This window comes from Apium graveolens, chromosome 6, assembly GCF_009905375.1.
Source record: "Apium graveolens cultivar Ventura chromosome 6, ASM990537v1, whole genome shotgun sequence".
NCBI lineage: Eukaryota > Viridiplantae > Streptophyta > Magnoliopsida > Apiales > Apiaceae > Apium > Apium graveolens.
This window is the reverse complement of record NC_133652.1, coordinates 249,960,495-249,980,569: the sequence shown is the minus strand read 5'-3', so window position 1 is coordinate 249,980,569 and position 20,075 is coordinate 249,960,495. Positions and strand designations below refer to the sequence as shown.

The 20,075-nt window shown below is 35.7% G+C and overlaps 1 protein-coding gene across 2 annotated transcripts; it reads right to left on the bottom strand.

Annotated features, from left to right (window-relative positions):
* Positions 1 to 53: 53 nt before the first annotated feature.
* Positions 54 to 2,721, bottom strand: LOC141668055 (putative B3 domain-containing protein At5g66980). 2 transcript variants are annotated; one of them, XM_074474741.1, is made up of 4 exons: positions 2,628 to 2,721; positions 1,997 to 2,315; positions 1,776 to 1,924; positions 54 to 672 (listed from the first exon to the last, which is right to left on the bottom strand). In XM_074474741.1, exons 2-4 carry the CDS (start codon positions 2,295 to 2,297, stop codon positions 310 to 312), a joined length of 813 nt encoding a protein of 270 aa, XP_074330842.1. In that variant the 5' UTR covers positions 2,298 to 2,315; positions 2,628 to 2,721; the 3' UTR covers positions 54 to 309. The 2 variants fall into 2 exon arrangements, with proteins under 2 accessions (XP_074330842.1, XP_074330841.1); XM_074474740.1 differs by lacking the exon at positions 2,628 to 2,721 and having other exon boundaries at positions 1,997 to 2,399.
* Positions 2,722 to 20,075: the final 17,354 nt, after the last annotated feature.

Below are 20,075 nucleotides of genomic sequence, written 5' to 3'. Positions count from 1 at the left end.
ACCTAGAGCGATAAATTTTAAAAAGATCAAGCGAGGGACTTCAAAATATTTCAATATACAAATACTATTAGAACCACTTTCCTCCTCCTTAAAACTAAACACACCATTAACAAAACACACCACTAAAAGTAACAACTATTAGTTGTTCAAGAAAAATACAATTGGGAGATAATTTTGTCGAGATGTAAATAAGAGGCAAAAAACTTGTCAAAGAAAAGTAATACCAAAACCTTCTCTAAGAAAAGTGATACCTAAACCTTGGAAAAAAAGGTGGAAATTAAAAACGTTCTATTTAGAGGACAAGTTTATCTATCTGATGGCTTGTATTTGGAAGGATGGCGTCATTTTTCTTGGCCTTCCAGGGCCTCTTGGCTTGTTATCTTTACGATCCCTTGGCCTTCCACGACGTCTAGGTGTTACACGTTTGATGATATGTACCTTCAATTCTTTGCAGTCGCTGCCCCTTCTACGTATAATCTCCACGTCCATCTCGTCCTTTTTGCTGTCCAAATCGTAGTATTCCAAGAAATCTTTCCAACCCTGTCTAATGACTGTCCGCCCATCTCTTAGGTGGGAAATAACCACTGGCCACACCTTCCCACTATGATCAAGCAGGTTCATGTTTTTGTTCAGTGTGATGCAATGCTCGACAAGCAGTTTACGAGGAACATACTGTGCAACATTGGAGAAAGTTATGACATGTACATCATGTGGGCAAAAAAGCATTGCAAAATATCGCAAAAAAGAAGAAGCACACTATAGCTAGTTGATTTAATATGAATAGCATATAACTCAAATGCCTGTATGTTGCGGCAACAAAATTTTCAGTTGGTACGGTAATACTAGAAACATCAAATGGAAGTAGGCCCAAAACTTAAATTAAGTAGTACTTGAAACCGTAGCTAATTGCAAAAGAAAGAGTGTCCTCTTCGTGCACAAATTACTTAGCCTTATTCTTAGGTAAATAGGTTAATAACTCATCATACACAGCTGGTGAAATTAAGAGTCTAAAATCAAGCAATAGTTCAAGGTTCTCAAAGCATCAAAACAAATATTAGACCAAATATTAGTATGCAATAGACGTTTAGTATCAAATTAGCAAGAAAAAATAGCTTTTCATCAGAAGATTAGTAACATTATACTCGTATAGGCCAATAATTTGTCCAAATATATTCGTAATTTTTGTAATTTTAATTTATATTAAGTGGTGTTGCAAGTATAGAACTTTATTTTATTCTTCTCATATAAGCACAGCCATTTAAAATTTTTAACTTTTGAATGAACAAAAAGAGAAACTGTGACAAAATTCGGAACATAGTAACAATTATCTGGGGCTTGAAAACTATGCACAATGAAAGTTAGTAAAATTAACATAAATCCTATAGTTTCAATTCATACGATGATTTGCACTAAAAGTGACCATATATACATTCTTCTTAGCACCACTTTATCCAAACAATAATTCCTCAGTAACTTTAAATCGACACCCCTCGTCTCCTGGGATCTTAACCACTTAATACCTATAAATAAGGTCCTCAACAAGATCACTACTCCTTCCCCTCCCCAAACATTTCAAGTCACTCCCTCCCCTTAATCGGCAGAACTTCTCCTGCATGAAAACTAAATGTTTAACATTACGACCCCCCCCCCCCCCCCTCCCCCCCAAAAAAAAAAAAAAAAAAACTAAACTTTGTATACATATCAGATATCTATATTGCATAAATCACCAAGATAAATGTGAACCGTTGTATGTCTTACTGAAGATGAAACCTTACCAACGTGTATGGTGTTGAAGGTCTAGAGTTTGCACGGAAGCAAGGATTTTCTGTAGGAGCATGTTCAGTTGGTTCAACGAACTTCCGCTTTTTTTCAAGGTTTGACCCCCTACTAGGTGATGACTTAGATTGCTTCACTCCTTCAGGACCTGCATGTTTACATTTGGCATAAGCAATAATTGAACTGCGGAACATGATAGATTTAACAGTAAATTACTAACTTTGTCTCTGCACAGAGTCCGTTTGCTCTTCTGCATCCTCGTCTTCTATCTTTACACAAGCTAAATCTTCGGTTTTGATTCCAGTTGGATCAAATATTTTCACAACAAAGGATGACGTTCTTTCAACATACCTTAAAACAAAAAAGCTTCCCAAGTCAACTGATTTATCGATTACAAAGCGTTCCCAGCCATTGCAGATGAAATTTCCCTCCTTAGTTTGTTCAATTTCTGCTTGCCAACATCTTCCAGACAGATCTTTAAGGGTAACCGCATTCGGCATTTTTCCTTTGTAATTCTCCATAAAACTTGATGGTATGAGCTGAAAAATATAGAAATTCAACCCGTGTACGAATTAGAAATAACAATAAAGATGCTTTATTTAATATAAAGGGAAAAGAAAATATATACTACCAATTAATCAAAAAAGGTTATACATTTGCGTGATGATTCAGATAATCACTTTTTATGAATACAAATTGGTTCCAAGGACATATGTTTCAGTAAATCCATGTCATTAAAAACATACTTGCAATCCCAAAATATATTAAACACGTATTTTTGACGGATGATGTAAGCATTTCTTGATGTCCATTAAATAATTGCAGAAGGTGGGAATGGTAAATGGTATAACCTTGAACACAAACACATAGATATGAACGGTTAGGCCTGAGCTTTAACGAGATTTGTATAAAAGCCTGATACGTTGCATTGGGGCTACAAGTGATTTATTTAAGGATAACAACATATATACAGAATCACTTTACGTACTCCCATATATAGTCCTTGGCGTACAACATATATTCCAGTTTAAATCTACTTTGGTTCCACTTGATACTTGGCGTCCTCTAGTCATCCAGTGCTTAGTAACACAATTACACTATCTTACAATCGGCTTTTACATGACAAAATTGAATCCCATTACTTGGATACATTATAAATTCCATTTATCTTGTACAGCAAGCAACATAATAATTGGTAGTATTAAAAAGGGTCAATATGTATTACCAGTTTCTGACCATTCGTTTCAGGAATATATACATCGAAAAAGTCAAGGGTTTGCTCATCGTCAAATGATTCCATCCTTTCACCCTTCTTTCACCTGTACCGTCCGCAACTTAATAAGTACTACTACTATCAATGTGACTATGTATATATTATTAATAAATAATTTATTTCATTTTTCATCCTATATAGTTACAAATTTTAATTAACAAATTTAAAAAGAAGTTACACAATTTTTTTATTTAAAAAATCATTGAAATTTGATGAAATAATTTAAAGGGGTTATGTAGTAGAATCACAATAAACTCACACTTATCCAAAATTATTCCACAATATAATCAAAATTTAAAATCAATTATTTTTTTCAAATTTCAGTTGTTAAACATTTTATTATATTTAAATATAATTATTATTCTACATTAGCAACAAATTTAATGAAATTTTATAATAGAATTAAAGATTCTCTACGGTTCTCTATATAAGAGAGTTCTTTTTGAAAAAAGGTCTGTATATATATACTATAATATATTAAAATAGATGTGACACATTAATTAAAAGTTTAATAGTACCTGCTAAACTTATTTAATTATTTTCAGTTAATTATTCTAATTCTGATAGGTCAATCGATGAATCGGTTGATTTCAACAGTTAATTCCAATTGTTTTTATACCCAATCAATTACAGATCCACAACATATATTAAGTAATTCAAATTCAAAATTCATTACTACTTTCCTTACTAATCATTATCTTCTTCTTCTTTAATTTTTACAGCCAATATACATGAATATTGTATACATCATCATTCATCATCTGCTATCAATTTTTTGTTTCACGCTTTCTGTTATCTTCTGATCAAGATTTTGTCCGATGATAATTAACCAAAGCTATTATGTTTGTTGTGCAGTAATGACAGAACCTGGGCTTCTCGCATCATGACAGTCGCGTAGGTTAAAGCTTTGAACGTGAGGAAACAATCTACTAGAATCTATAACCTCGGACCTGGTATGAATCTGCATAATCAAGGGTTTTGTTCGCTGTTTTTTATACGTTTGTATTGATATGACTAATTGCATACCAAAGAAGCTATGAACGGGAAAAAACGTTCTACTACCTTTGATGATAACGGTCCTGGTACGAGTCTGCATAATCATACTATCTCTTTGTATTCTTTAAACGTTGTTATTGATATTTTGTAGTCATCGTTGTCATATTTAGTATTTGTTTTAGCTGTTAAGCGACGAGGTCGTGGCCAGATATGCGATCCGATTCTCCAACCTCTGGATGAGAACATATCAGATATCCGAAGAAATATATCTCAGCCTGTGACGACTACCGAAGCATCTGTCATGTCTGGTGACTATAATATGTATATTTTTTCAACAATTTAAAGATTTGTAATATATCTTAGAATGATTGTGTTTAATAATGCATAAATTAATTTTTTGAGCCCAGTTTTTCGAGGTCGTGAGTCAGCTTTGGACAGGTTTCTACGTCATAGGTTGCTCAACATGAATCGTAATGGTCTAGGAAATCCAGGTATTCTGTATTTGCAGCATATCTTAATATATTACATCGCAGTTGATCTGTTACATATATTTGATAATGTCATGTGTAATATGATTTGTGTTTAGTTTTCAGATCTTACCTAACAGGACAAATAAATACTTAACTGGAAATCAGCACATATACTGAAGACATAACTTAAGTTATCAGAACTTAAGTTAACAGAACTTAAGATTCAGAAGATATTTATCAGGAGATAATATCAGGACTTAAGATAACTGTCAGATAAGGCAGGCAGCTGATTGAAAGGAAAGAAGATTGAGACTAAGACAGAAAGAATTGTGCATGAAGAAGGAATTCTATGAAGAATAGAATACTTGGAAGAAAAGATAACTAGTTGATATATTTTAGGAAGCAGAATTATATTCCATATCAATTAGAAGATTATCTTATAACTGTGTAGTATATAAACACAGGCATAGAGTTTATACTATAAGTGTTACGATTATCGAAGTTATTATTTTTTGTAACTCTAGCAGCTCTCGTGATAATTTGTTCATCACTGAGAGAGGACAGTTCCATATTGTAACAAAGTTTATTGTGTTGAATAAAATCTGTTTTCCGTTACTTGAGTTCTTATATTTGATTTGATTGTGCTAAACACTGTATTCAACCCCCTTCTACAGTGTGTGTGACCTAACAAGTGGTATCAGAGCAATCTGTTAACACACAAACAATTTAAGATCCAAAAACAATCATGTCTAAAGAAGAAACTCCAACCAAGCCCACCAAAACTGAAGAACCTCCAAAAACCATAACCCATAGTCGATATGAGACTATAAGAGTTCCCATGTTGAAACCTTCTGAGTATTCCATATGGAAAGTGAATATGGCTATGTTTCTGGAAGCTACAGATCCAGAATATCTCGACAGGATTTATGAAGGACCACATATGCCAACCAAACTCTCTGTGGAAATTGCAGGTCAGCCAGCAAAGTCTGTACCAAAGGAGAAAAGTGATTATACTGCTGAAGATATATCATTGATTGCGAAGGATGCAAAGGTAAGACACTTGCTGCATAGTGCCATTGATAATGCCATGTCAAACAGGGTAATTCAATGCAACACTGCAAAGGGTATATAGGATGCTTTGGAAACAAGGTGTCAGGGAACTGATGCAGTCAAGAAGAACAGGAAGACAATACTCACTCAAGAGTATAAGCACTTTGACTCAAAGCCTGATGAGTCATTAACTGATTTATATGACAGATTTGTCAAACTCTTGAATGATTTGTCACTAGTTGACAAAGAGTATGATATTGAAGATTCAAATCTTAAATTCCAGTTAGCTCTTCATGAAAGATGGGATTTGAAGGCCACAATAATAAGAGACAACTATGCCCTTGAGGAAACAACTCTTGATGAAATTCATGGTATGCTCAAGACTCATGAACTTGAGATGGAACAAAAAAGCAAGAGGAATGAAAGAAAGTCAATGACAGTTGCCTTTGTGGCTGAGGAGGAAAGTCCCAAAGTAGCTGCCTCAAGAAAAGGCAAGGAAAAGGCTCTCATCACAAAGTCTGATACTGAGTCATCAAGTTCTGATAGTGATGATGACTCAGAAACTGAAAGTATACCGAAGATGGACCCTGATGAGGAGATTATGAAGCTGTGTGCTCTTATGGTGAAAGGAATCACAAAGATTGCATACAGGAAATTCAGAAGAGGAAAAAAGTTTTCCAGGAAAGGTGCAAGTTCTGAAAAGAAAGGTTTCAGAAAATCTGAAGGCAAAGGAGGAAAGTATGACAGAGGAGATTACTCAAATGTTAAATGCTACAACTGTGGTGAGAAAGGCCACATATCTCTAGATTGCAGAAAAGGGAAAAGTGACAAAGACAACTCTTGTCACAAAGAAGAAAAGCTTGTCAGATGCTTCAGATTCTGAGGATGAGGAAAACTATGCCTTGATGGCAAATGCTGATAGCAGTTCTGATACTGCTGACTTAAAGGTACCTCAAACTACTTATGCCTTTCATACTGATGATATTACTGAGTTGAGAAGATATCTTAAAACCATGTTCATTAGTTATAAAGATCAAACTTTAACATGTGAAAGATTAACTTCTGAAAATCTTGCTTATAAAAAGAGGAATGATTATTTAGAAAAAGAGTTAGCCATGTTCCATCAAACTCAAAAAGATATAGATGATGCCTTTTATGTTAGGGATGAAGTGTTAAAAATGAATGAATCTATAAAAATTGAGTTAGAAAAGGAAAGAGAGATTATCAGGACTTGGACTAACTCTAGTAAAGCAACTCAGGATATTCTTAGTAGTGGAAACTGGAAAGAGGGCTTAGGTTATGGAGATGATAAGAACAGTAAGGGAACTGTAGAAACCGAGCCTATAGTTGTTAAACAAAAACCAAAGGTAAATCTTGTTAAGTTTGTAACTACAAAGTCTGATATTGATAAATCAGAAGTTAAGGAGAAAGTAACTTCTGACAAACCTAAATAGGATAAGACAACTGAAGTTAACATAGGCTTAATGACTAAAAAGTAACTTAAGCATAAGCTGAAAGATGTTAAGAATGTAAACAAGGTAAAGCCACCTAGGAAAAATAGGAATGGAAAGAAAGGCGTGAACAAAAGTAACAATTATAAGCCTGTTCCTAATGCTCCTAGAAAAACATGTCATAACTGTGAAAACTCTAACCATCTGGCTTCTTTTTGCAGGAAGAATAAGAACATAAACTCCTTACCCTCTAAGTCAGGAGTTAAGAGTCAGTCTGTTAGATATAAGCCACAAAATCCTAGTTTTCATTGTGGTAGTTTATGGCATTCTATTTATACTTGTAAGGAATATCATAGTTTGTACTATGATTATTATCAAATAAAACCTTCTGTAAAGAAAGTTAGCATTATTCCTTCTAGTGTAAGTTCTGATGCAAAGTCTGATATTGCAAATTCTGATAAGAAAAATGTTAACATAAACTATAATGCTAAATCCGCTGCAAATGTTCACAAATTTAATAAGGCCAAAGGATCCAAGCAAGTCTGGGTCCTTAAAACTAATCATTAGTGGTCTTTGTGATTGCAGGGCAACAGGAATAATATCCTAGTTCTGGACAGTGGATGTTCAGGGCATATGACTGGAAATAAAACCCTGCTATCAGACTTTGTGGAGAAAGCTGGCCCAGGTGTTTCTTATGAAGATGACAACATTGGAAAAACTCTGGGATATGGCAATATCAATCTTGGGAATGTCATCATTGAAAAAGTAGCTCTGGTCTCAGGACTTAAACACAATCTGCTAAGTGTGAGTCAAATCTGTGACAGAGGTTATCATGTGGATTTCTTTGAAGAACACTGTGAAGTTGTAAGCAAATCTACAGGCAAAGTTGTTCTGAAAGGATACATGCATGGTAACATTTATGAAGCCAATATTTCAACAAGTACTGATGGTTCTGCAATCTGTCTGTGGAGTAGAGCATCTATTGAAGAAAGCTGGGATTAGAACAAGAAACTCTCTCATTTAAATTTTAACAATATAAATGAACTAGTCAAGAAAGATCTTGTGAGAGGACTGCCAAAATCAGTATTTGCTCATGATGGCCTTTGTGATTCATGTCAGAAGGCAAAACAAAGAAAATCTTCATTCAAGAGCAAGACTGAATCATCAATTCTTGAGCCTTATCACCTACTACATGTTGATCTATTTGGTCTAGTGAATGTCATGTCTATTATAAAAAAGAAATATGCTATGGTCATAGTGGAAGAATTCACCAGATACACATGGGTGTATTTCTTGCACACAAAAAGTGAAACTGCATCTATCTTGATTGATCATGTCAAGCAACTGGATAAATTGGTCAAAGATTTTGTGAAGATCATAAGAAGTAATAATGGCACTGAGTTCAAAAATTTGATCATGGAAGAGTTCTGCAAAGACCATGGAATAAAGCATGAATTTTCTGCTCCTGGAACTCCACAGCAAAATGGAGTTGTTGAAAGAAAGAATAGAACTCTTATTGAAGCTGCACGAACTATACTTGATGAAGCAAAGTTGCCAACCTACTTTTGGGCTGAAGTTGTGCAGACTGCTTGTTTTACTCAGAATGCAACACTCATTAACAAGCATGAAAAAACACCATATGAGATGGTGAAGAAAAAGAAGCCAAATCTGAAGTATTTTCATGTATTTGGATGCAAGTGTTTTGTTCTTAAGACTCATCCTGAACATCTATCCAAATTTGATCTAAAAGCTGATGAAGGAATTTTTGTTGGATATCCACTTTCTACAAAAGCCTTCAGAGTCTACAGTTTAAGAACAAGGGTTGTCATGGAATCTATCAATGTCTCTTTTGATGATAAGAAGATTACTGGACTTGAAAATTTCAATGATCATGATCAGCTGAGATTCGAAAATGAAGTTTTAAATTCTGATTCTGTAAATCCTGATATTGCAAACTCTGATGGATTAAACTCTGATGTTATTGAAACTGTTAGATATATTTGATAATGTCATGGCTAATATAATTTATGTTTAGATTTCAGATCTTACTTAACAGGACAAATCAGTACTTAACCGTTGATCAGTACTTATACTGGAAGTCAGGACTTAAGGATATCAGTACTTATATTATCAGGAGATAATCATCAGAAGTTAGATATCAGAACTTAAGTGCTGAATGACGATCAGATAAGGACAGTAGCTGATTAAAGGAAAGAAGATCAAGATAAACATAAGAAGAGATATGCATGAAGAAGGAGTTCCGTGAAGAATGGAATACTTGGAAGAAAAGATATATGATTGATATATTTTAGGAAGCAGAATTATATTCCATATCAATTAGCGATTATCTTGTAACTGTGTAGTATATAAACACAGACATAGGGTTTACACTATAAGTGTTATCATATTCGAGAAGATTATTCATTGTAACCCTAGCAGCTCTCGTGATATTTGTTCATCACTGAGAGGTAACAGTTCCATACTGTAACAGAGTTTATTGTTTCAATAAAGTTTGTTTTCTGTTACTTAAGATATTAAAGTTCGATTTGATTGTATAATACACTGTATTCACCCCCTCTACAGTGTGTGTGACCTAACAAGTGGTATCAGAGCTTATCTGTTAACACACATACAGTTAAAGATCCAAACACAATCATGTCTGACACAGAAACTCCAACTAAGCCTACCAAAACTGAGGAACCACCAAAGACACAAATTCAGAGTCGGTATGAGACCATCAGAGTTCCCATACTGAGACCATCTGAATATCCCATATGGAAGGTGAGAATGACCATGTTCCTGGAAGCAACAGATCCAGAATACCTTTATAGAATCAAGGAAGGGCCTCACAAACCAACCAAGCTTGCTGTTGCAGTTGCAGGTGAAGCAGCAAAGACTGTACCAAAGGAAAAGAGTGATTATACTGCTGAAGATATAGCATCAATTACTAAGGATGCTAAGGTACGACACTTACTGCATAGTGCCATTGATAATGTAATGTCAAACAGGGTAATCAACTGCAAGACTGCTAAGGAGATATGGGATGCTCTGGAAACAAGGTGTCAGGGAACTGACACAATTAAGAAGAACAGGAAGACAATACTCACTCAAGAGTATGAACACTTTGACTCAAAGGCTAATGAGTCATTGAATGATTTATATGATAGATTTGTCAAACTTTTGAATGATTTGTCATTGGTTGATAAAGAGTATGATCTTGAAGATTCAAACCTTAAATTCCTGTTAGTTCTTCCTGAATGCTGGGATTTGAAGGCAACGACAATAAGAGACAACTACAATCTTGATGAAACAACTCTTGATGAGATCTATGGAATGCTCAAGACTCATGAACTTGAGATGGAACAAAGAAGCAAGAGGAAAGGAGGAAAGTCAAGGACAGTTACTCTTAAGGCTGAAGAAGAATCCCCCAAAGCAGCTTCCTCAAGGAAAGACAAGGGTAAAGCTCTTTTCATAAAGTCTGATATTGAGTCATCAAGTTCTGAAAGTGATGATTACTCAGATTCTGAAAGCTTGCCTGAGACTGATGCTGATGAGGAGATGATGAAGCTGTGTGCTCTTATGGTGAAAGGAATCACAAAGATTGCATACAGGAAGTTCAGGAAGGGAAAGAAGTTTTCCAAGAAAGGCATAAGTTCTGATAAGAAGAATTTCAGAAGATCTGAAGGCAGAGGAGGAAAGTCTGACAGAGGAGATTATACCAATGTTAAATGTTATAATTGTGGTGAGAAAGGCCACATATCTCCTGATTGCAAGAAGGTAAAGGGTGACAAAGGCAAGGCTCTTGTCACAAAACAGAAAAGCTGGACAGACACCTCAGACTCTGAAAGTGAGGAAAACTATGCATTGATGGCAAATGCTGATAAAGAAAGTGCTGAGAGCAGTTCTGAAGCTGTTGAAACAAAGGTACCTCAGACTACTTATGCTTTTCATACTGATGATATTAATGAGTTGAGAAGATATCTTAAAACCATGTTTGTTAGTTATAGAGATCAAACTTTAACATGTGAAAGATTAACTTCTGAAAATCTTGCTTTTAAGAAAAGAAATGATTTCTTAGAAAAAGAGTTAGTCATGTTTCATCAAACTCAGAAGGATAGAGATGATGCTTTCTATGTTAGGGATGAAGTGCTAAAAATGAATGAATCTCTAAAAACTGAGTTAGAAAAGGAAAGAGAGATTATCAGGACTTGGACTAACTCTGGCAAAATAACTCAAAATCTGCTAAGTAGTGGAAACTGGAAAGAGGGCTTAGGATATGGAGAGGATAAGAATGATAAAGGAACTGAAGAAATTAAGCCTGTTCTTAAGCAAAAGCCAAAGTTAAAACCTGTTAAGTTTGTAACTGTAAAGTCTGAAAATGAGAAATCAGAAGTTAAAGAGGAATTAACTTCTGACAAACTAAAACAGGAAAAGACAGCTGAAGTAAACATAGGCTTAATGACAAAGAAGCAGCTTAAGCATAAGCTGAAAGATGTTAAGAATGCAAACAAGGTAAAATCACCTAGGAAAAATAGGAATGGAAAGGAAGGTGTGAATAAAAGCAATGATTATAAATCTGTTCCTGATGCTCCTAGGAAAACATGTCATAACTGTGGAAGTTCTAATCATCTGGCTTCTTTTTGCAGGAAGAATAAGAATATTAACTCCTTACCTTCAAAATCAGGAGTTAAGAGTCAGTCTGTTAGATACAAACCACAAAATCCTTGTTTTCATTGTGGTAGTTTATGGCATTCCATTTATACTTGCAAGGAATATCATAGTTTGTACTATGATTATTATCAAATAAAACCTTCTTTGAAGAAAGTTTCCATTGTTCCTTCTAGTGTAAATACCGATTCAAAGTCTGATAATGTAAGTTCTGACAAGAAAAATGTTAACATAAACTCTGATGCTAAATCCGCTGCAAATGTTAACAAACTTAATAAGACCAAAGGATCCAAATAAGTCTGGGTCCTTAAAACTAATAATTAGTGGTCTTTATGATTGCAGGGCAACAGGAAAAATATTCTAGTTCTGGACAGTGGATGTTCAGGACATATGACTGGAAATAAGGCCCTGCTATCAGACTTTATGGAGAAAGTTGGCCCAAGTGTTTCCTATGGAGATGGCAACATTGGAAAAATATTGGGATATGGCAATATCAATCTTGGGAATGTCATAATTAAAGATGTAGCTCTGGTCTCAGGACTTAAACACAATCTGCTGAGTATAAGTCAAATCTGTGACAGAGGTTATCATGTTGATTTCTTTGAAGAAAACTGTGAAATTGTGAGTAAATCTAAAGGCAAAGTTGTTCTGAAAGGATACAGGCGTGGTAACATTTATGAAGCTAAGCTTTCAATAAGTACTGATGGTTCTGCAATTTATCTGATGAGTAGAGCATCAATTGAAGAAAGCTGAAATTGGCACACGAAACTCTCTCATTTAAATTTCAACAATATAAATGAACTGGTCAAGAAAGATCTTGTGAGAGGATTGCCAAAGTCAGTATTTGCTCCTGATGGTCTTTGTGATTCATGTCAGAAGGCCAAACAAAGAAAATCTTCCTTCAAGAGCAAGACTGAATCATCAATTCTTGAGCCTTATCATCTACTACATGTTGATCTATTTGGTCCAATAAATGTCATGTCTATTGCAAAGAAAAAATATGCGTTGGTCATAGTGGATGAGTTCACCAGATACACATGGGTGTATTTTTTGCACATAAAAAGTGAAACTGCATCTATCTTGATTGATCATGTCAAACATCTGGATAAATTGGTCAAAGATTCTGTGAAAATCTTAAGGAGTGATAATGATACTGAGTTCAAGAATTTGATAATGGAAGAGTTCTGCAAAAACCATGGAATAAAGCAGGAATTTTCTGCTCCTGGAACTCCACATCAAAATGGAGTTGTTGAAAGGAAGAATAGAACTCTCATTGAAGCTGCACGAACTATGCTTGAAGAAGCAAAGCTTTCAACTTATTTCTGGGCTGAAGCTGTGCAGACTGCCTGTTTTACTCAAAATGCAACACTTATTAACAAGCATGAAAAAACACCATATGAGATGGTGAAGAAAAAGAAGCCAAATCTGAAGTACTTTCATGTATTTGGATGCAAGTGTTTTGTTCTCAAGACTCATCCTGAACAGCTATCCAAGTTTGATCTAAAAGCTGATGAAGGAATCTTTGTTGGATATCCACTTTCCACAAAAGCCTTCAGAGTCTATAATTTGAGAACAAAAGTGGTCATGGAATCTATCAATGTCTCTTTTGATGACAAGAAGATTACTGGTCTTGAAGATTTCATTGATCATGATCAGCTGAGATTTGAAAATGAAGACTCAAATTCTGATACTGAAAATCTTGACAGTCTAAGTCCTGATACTGTAAACTCTGATGGATTAAACTCTGATGTTATTGAAACTGTGGTGACTACGTCAAAGGAAGATGCACCAATGCAGGGGGAGCATACTCAAGATCCTACCACATCTCAAGAAACATCAGAACATACATCTGGCTCTTCAAGTTCTGATTCGTCAAGTTCTGATACGCCAAGTTCTGATAGTGTTGAAAATCTAAATTTTGAAGAATCCAACTCAGAGAGCATAGTTTCAGGGGGAACATCAGAAAATGAAAATGAAGACAGCATGGATCATGGGGGAGCATCCAGTTCTAGAGAAAACCTTCCATCTGCAAGGAAGTGGACAAAGTCACATGCACCTGATTTGATAATTGGAAATCCTGATGCAGGTGTCAGAACTAGAACAGGTACTTCAAATGAATGTCTTTACAATTCTTTTCTCTCTCAGACTGAGCCAAAGAAAATGGAAGAAGCTCTTCAAGATGCCGATTGGGTGCAAGCAATGCAGGAAGAGTTAAATGAATTTGAAAGAAATAAAGTCTGGACCCTAGTGCCAAGACCAAAGAATAGATCTGTTGTTGGTACAAAATGGGTATTCAGAAACAAAACTGACAGTGATGGCATAATTACAAGGAATAAGGCAAGGCTGGTTGCAAAAGGATATTCTCAACAGGAGGGAATTGACTATGATGAAACATTTGCACCAGTTGCTAGGTTAGAAGCCATAAGGATATTTTTGGCTTATGCTGCTCACAAAAAGTTTAGTTTCTTTCAAATGGATGTGAAAAGTGCTTTTCTCAATGGAGAATTGGAGGAGGAAGTATATGTTGAACAACCTCCATGCTTTGTAGATTCCAAACATCCAGATTATGTCTACAGGCTTGATAAAGCACTTTATGGACTTAAGCAAGCTCCTAGAGCATGGTATGAGACTTTAGCTCAGTTTCTTCTGAAAAGTGGATTCAATAGAGGAACAATAGACAAAACACTGTTCTACCTCAACCATGGAAAGGACTTACTTCTCGTCCAGATTTATGTTGATGATATCATTTTTGGGTCTATAAATGACAGACTTTGCAAGAAGTTTGCCAAACTAATGCAGTCAAGATATCAGATGAGTATGATGGGGGAACTTAGCTATTTTCTGGGCCTTCAAGTCAAGCAGAATGAAGAAGACACTTTTATTTGTCAAACTAAGTACACCAGAAACTTGCTAAAGAAATTCAGAATGCAAGATTGTTCAAGTGCATCCACTCCCATGGCCACTGTAACTAAACTGGATAAGGATACTGGTAAATCAGTAGATATTACTGATTACAGAGGTATGATTGGCTCTCTACTCTATCTAACTGCTAGTAGACCTGATATCATGTATGCTACCTGTCTTTGTGCAAGATTTCAAGAAGATCCAAGAGAACCTCACTTAACAGATGTTAAAAGAATTTTTAAGTATCTTAAAGGTACAGCTGATCTGGGATTGTGGTATCCTAGAGAATCAGATTTTAAACTAATAGGTTACTCAGATGCAGATTTTGCAGGTTGCAAAATTGACAGGAAAAGCACAAGTGGAAGCTGCCAATTTCTTGGAGGCAGATTGGTTTCTTGGTTCAGCAAGAAACAAAAGTGAATTTCCACATCAACTGCAGAAGCAGAGTATATTGCTGCAGGAAACTGTTATGCACAGATTCTTTGGATGAAGAATCAGTTACTGGATTATGGGTTAACATATTTCAAAATCCCTATTTACTGTGATAATCAAAGTGCTATTGCTATGACAGGTAATCCAGTTCAATACTCTATGACAAAGCACATCAACATCAGGTACCACTTCATAAGGGAACATGTGGATGAAGGTACAGTGGAATTGCACTTTGTTCCAACAGATCAACAACTAGCAGATATCTTCACAAAACCACTATGTGAAGCCACTTTTACAAGATTGGTAAATGAACTTGGAATGGTTTCAGGTTCTTTTTCTAAATCTGTCTAGTTTTGGTCTGTTTCATTAGACTTTATGATCAGTATTTACAGAATGTAATCTCTTTGTGTATTCTGTGATTAATTGAAATATGCGTTCAAGTACTGATTGTTGTCTGATATATGTTTCTAAACTCTGATAAGTGATATGTCTGTTTAAATAACTATTCAATCCTATGAGGATAACTGTGCTAGATACTGACCTAGTAGTCTTCAATAAACAAATGATCCCATGTAAGAAGTAATTATTTCTGTGGAAATCTTATGACACAAGCAAATTATGATAATTGAGCTTAGTTGAGTTTACTTTGTTTATCTTATTACTAAGTCACAAATTAAAATAATGCTACTCATCTGTTAAGTTCTGATACTAGTAAATCTGCTGAATGTACTAAGTGCTGATAAACCTCAATTATCAAAAGAAAAAGCAAAAAGATCAAAGAATAAAATCAGGTACTCCTTTGAGATCTAGAGTAAACATGTGGAAGGGACGACCCAAGTGCACTGCTGGTATTAAGTAAATATGCATTAGAAAAGCAAAATATTTTCTTGGTGACTTTTCACACTCTATGATTACTGGAGAAATACTCTGATAATAGCATAAATTCTGATAAGCAGTCGTGACTCACTTACACTGAGAAGCCACTGTAAAATAGAATTTAAAAAGATGCATAAAATTAGCACAAAACAGTTGAGGTGGACTCAAGCATGACCTCATTCATCAGTAGGTTTCAGGATAATGACAGCTCTTTTGCAAAATTTTAGTTATGCCTTATTTCTAAGATGTACTGAAGTGAATCAGACTTTACTCCTTGTCTGAAATTTAGCTTAATACACACACTAATCACTCCATCTGAATGATGAAAATTACTGTGGTGGTCTATGTTGTTTTAGATAAATAGTCATTGTGTCATTTTGCACTAACTCTGAGGACAAGTTCTGGTTGCATATTCTGACGATTAAGTTCTGAAGAGTATAACTCATAACTTGTATGTGGATTTACTCAGATAGGCATTCCTTTTTCGAGTTAAGAAATTATGTTCTGATGACTGTTCAGTTCTGATATAAGTCTAAGTTATGATATTATAGTCTAATTCTTTACTTGACTTATCTGTGGATAAAATTTGATAACAGTCTCGGTTCAAACTAGAATATGTTGAAGTGGAAGATTAATAGTCACTATGGTTAGGGTTAATGGTATTCGTACTTGAACAGTCCACTTTTACTTGTTTCTTGTGCGCATTCAACCATGTTTTCTCCTTCCAATGAATGTTATTCTTTTTCCAAGTCTGGGGAGACGAGGTAGAATTAATTCTACCTGTCAGCATTAAATACTTTTACGTCTCCTGGCATTCTCTTGCTTATATAAGCAGCCACTTCACATCAGCCTTCCCATCAAATTCTTTCTCACAAACTTACCTTCATACTTTTTCTTTCAAAAACACAATGGTCAGATACAACATGTTTTTGAACTACCAAAACTTCAATATGGAGCTAAGCTGTGCCGACTGACAGCAGGAATGGCACGTTAAGGCCATTCCTGAGGAGATATGGGACTCTGTCCCACAGGAGGTACTGACCCACCTCATGTTCTTCTATATGGACTACCATCGCCATCTGGAGCGATTAGAGGAGGAAAGGCTGGAAGCTCTCCGCCAGCAAGAGCGAATCATCCGACTCGCCATTCTGTTTGTCGAGAGTAGGAAGAAGAAATGATTTAATCTCGTCTTCTTCCTATTTTTCTTCATCATCAGCCTTGCCCTGCTTCTTGAGCTAGGACTTAAGGCTGTTGATGTTAGGTTTAGTGGCTTAGGGAAATCTTGTATAAGTACTGATGTAATTTCAATTTCATGAATGTATTCTCTTGATATATTATTGAAATTTGTTTTTGTTTCAAGATTTTGTCTCTAAGTTATTTTATAATGCATTGATAAATCCTGATAATTATTCATATTCTAAAGACCATATAAATTCTGTTTTAATTTAAGTTCTGATTTTCCTTTATCAGTACTTACTCATATAATTTATCTTGGTCACTTTAACTTGATTTCTTTTCAGAATATTAATGTTGCAGTGAAAATTAATTAAATCAGTGAGAACGGTTTCAATTTTGAATTATAACTGTTTCACCTTGATTAATGGAATATCTGGGTAAGTGGAACGGTTTTTCCTTGAAAACAGGCAAGTGGGCAAGTAATGATTACTGTTTTCTCGCGCCCAGTAACTATCCGTTATTACTGCATGTCTGATAGGTGTCCCAACGGTTACTTTTTATGTATAAGTAACAGAGAGAAAAGATTGTCAAATCTTTTATTTACTTTTCTCTTTTATCTCTCTCTCTTTGCTTTCATCCTTTCTCATCTACTGACAATTTTTCATACAGACATTTTATCAAACACAATACAGGCAACCGTATTTATCTCAATTTTTCATATGGCACCTAAGGATTTAATCATTGATGGAGCTAAGTTTGTTCCAAACAACTATGCTGCAATTCTTGATCATGCTGAAGCTCCATCTGAATTGCATTTTGTGCAAGATCTTCTTGCACACAGTGAGATTGGGTATGCATTAACTCAGCCTTCAGTCTTTTCGAGCCAACAAGTTCTGACATTTTGGCGGACTGGGCACTTTGATGATGGTGGTAGACATGGCACTCCTAGTATTGTTTTCGAAGTGGGTGATTCTTCTTAGGCAGTTATTCCTGGTACAATACGCAAGGCTCTACATCTCCCAGAAGGTTGCACCTTTTCAATTCCAGAAGAATCAGCTCTTCAGGAGTTAATGGCAAATTTGGGGTATGAAAAGAGTTTGGCAAAACTTGAGCAGTTGAAACGGGCTCATATCAGACGAGAATGGAGCTTCTTCTTCGACTGCATCACTAAAGCTTTTGGGAACAAATGTTCGAATTTTGATGCTATCCCAATTCTGAGTCAGCACATCGGGTATGCTATTATACATCAAACTCATTTTGATTTTGCAACTGGTATAATTGGTTTATTGGGGATAGGATGACAGAGGATAGGAATGTTGTCTATTTTTCTAGATTCTGTCAACTTATTTATACTTTTTGTACTGATGAACCTCAATTAGTCAGTTCCTCAACCCCACCTTTTAAAGTTGCAAAACGCTACTTTAATGACCTGGTAAATGCTGACACTAAGAAATAGTGGTTAGACCATTACAGATTCCTCAGTTTGTAAAATAGATCCTAGTAAATGCTGATCCTGATACTTATAGATCTGTTTACTCTGATGTCCAACCAACAACAAACACTCAAAAACCATCATCCTCAGCACCTACCACTAATTCTACTCAACCTACCCTCAGGAAATATCTCAAATCCTATCTCTCCACTTCACAGACTGATCAACCCTCATCCTCAGCACCTACTGTGAAGCCTTCATCCTCCAAGCCAAAGAGGACAAAGACTGTTCCTCAAACACCTCAAAAGAGAAGGAGGATTGCCTTGAGAGATGAATCTGATACTGAGGACCATGTCCTTCTTCAGAACCTGTTGTAAGTGAAGCTGAGAAAGAGACTTCTCAGAGGGATTCTGGAATTGGGGGAGCTAGGCTTCTCAAGAGGCTTAGAAGAATGACAGTTTCTGAAACTCCCAAGGAATCCAAATCAACAAAGAGATACAAGAAACAGAGGGCACACATGCCAGTTTCAGATGATGAAGAGGAAGCAGCTAAGGAAGGGGATCAGGAATCTCTGATCTCACAAGACAAGGAATTTGCTCCAGTCACTTCTTCTCCATCAACTCCATTTAAGGAAGCTGTTTCTGAAAAGGCTAACACACCTTCTGTGTCTCCTGTTCATCCAGGCACAAGTGCTAATATTGATGTTCAAAACTTGGTTGTACCTAAAGTAATTCTCTTAGAAGCTCCAACAGCAACTAAACCTTCCACAACACCTGTTACTGATGTTGTTCAAACTCCAGAGTTATCTACAACACCTTCTCTGCATCAAGATGCTAATGATCAAACTTTAGGTGAGCATCAGGATATGGCTGTTGATCAGAACTTAGAACCAGATCAGCAATTAGAGGATGCTGAAGCCTCCATTGCTACTCACACTGTTATTTTATCAGAGGATACTGATTCTGTAAGTTCTGATGCTGCAAATGCTGGAGATACTGGTGATGCTGCTCCAACTGCGGATGCTGATGCAGCAGGTCCTTCAGGACATGTTCCTCAATAAACTATTCTTAAGTCTGAACTTATTAATAAGTTTGTTACCAGAGAAGCACCAGTACCTTGGAGTGAAACTCCTGCAGGACAGGAGTGGACTAAGGAATGGAATTCAGTTTCATGTGTTCCAACTGAAAAGCATCTTGCTGAGCACTTGACTAAAGCTGATGAAATGTTAAATTCTGATGATTTCAAAACCCAGCTTAGAGTCTCTACATTGAGTACTAAACATCTACAAGGTCTTCACTCAACTACTCATGCAGAGCTACACAAGATTCAAGAAGAATTTATCAAACAGGAACAAGTTTGGAAACTTGATAAGAAAAAGTTCTTCCAACCTACCTTTGACAGGATTGCTTATATTGAGAAGACTCAAGATCATCAACAAGCTCAGATTAATGATATTCTGAAAAATCAAGCTTCTCAGCAATCACAACTGACTGAAATCCAATCCTCAGTGGAATTGCTTATCTCTCTTCTACTACCTGCTGATGCCAAAAAGGGGGAGAAAGTAATTAAGT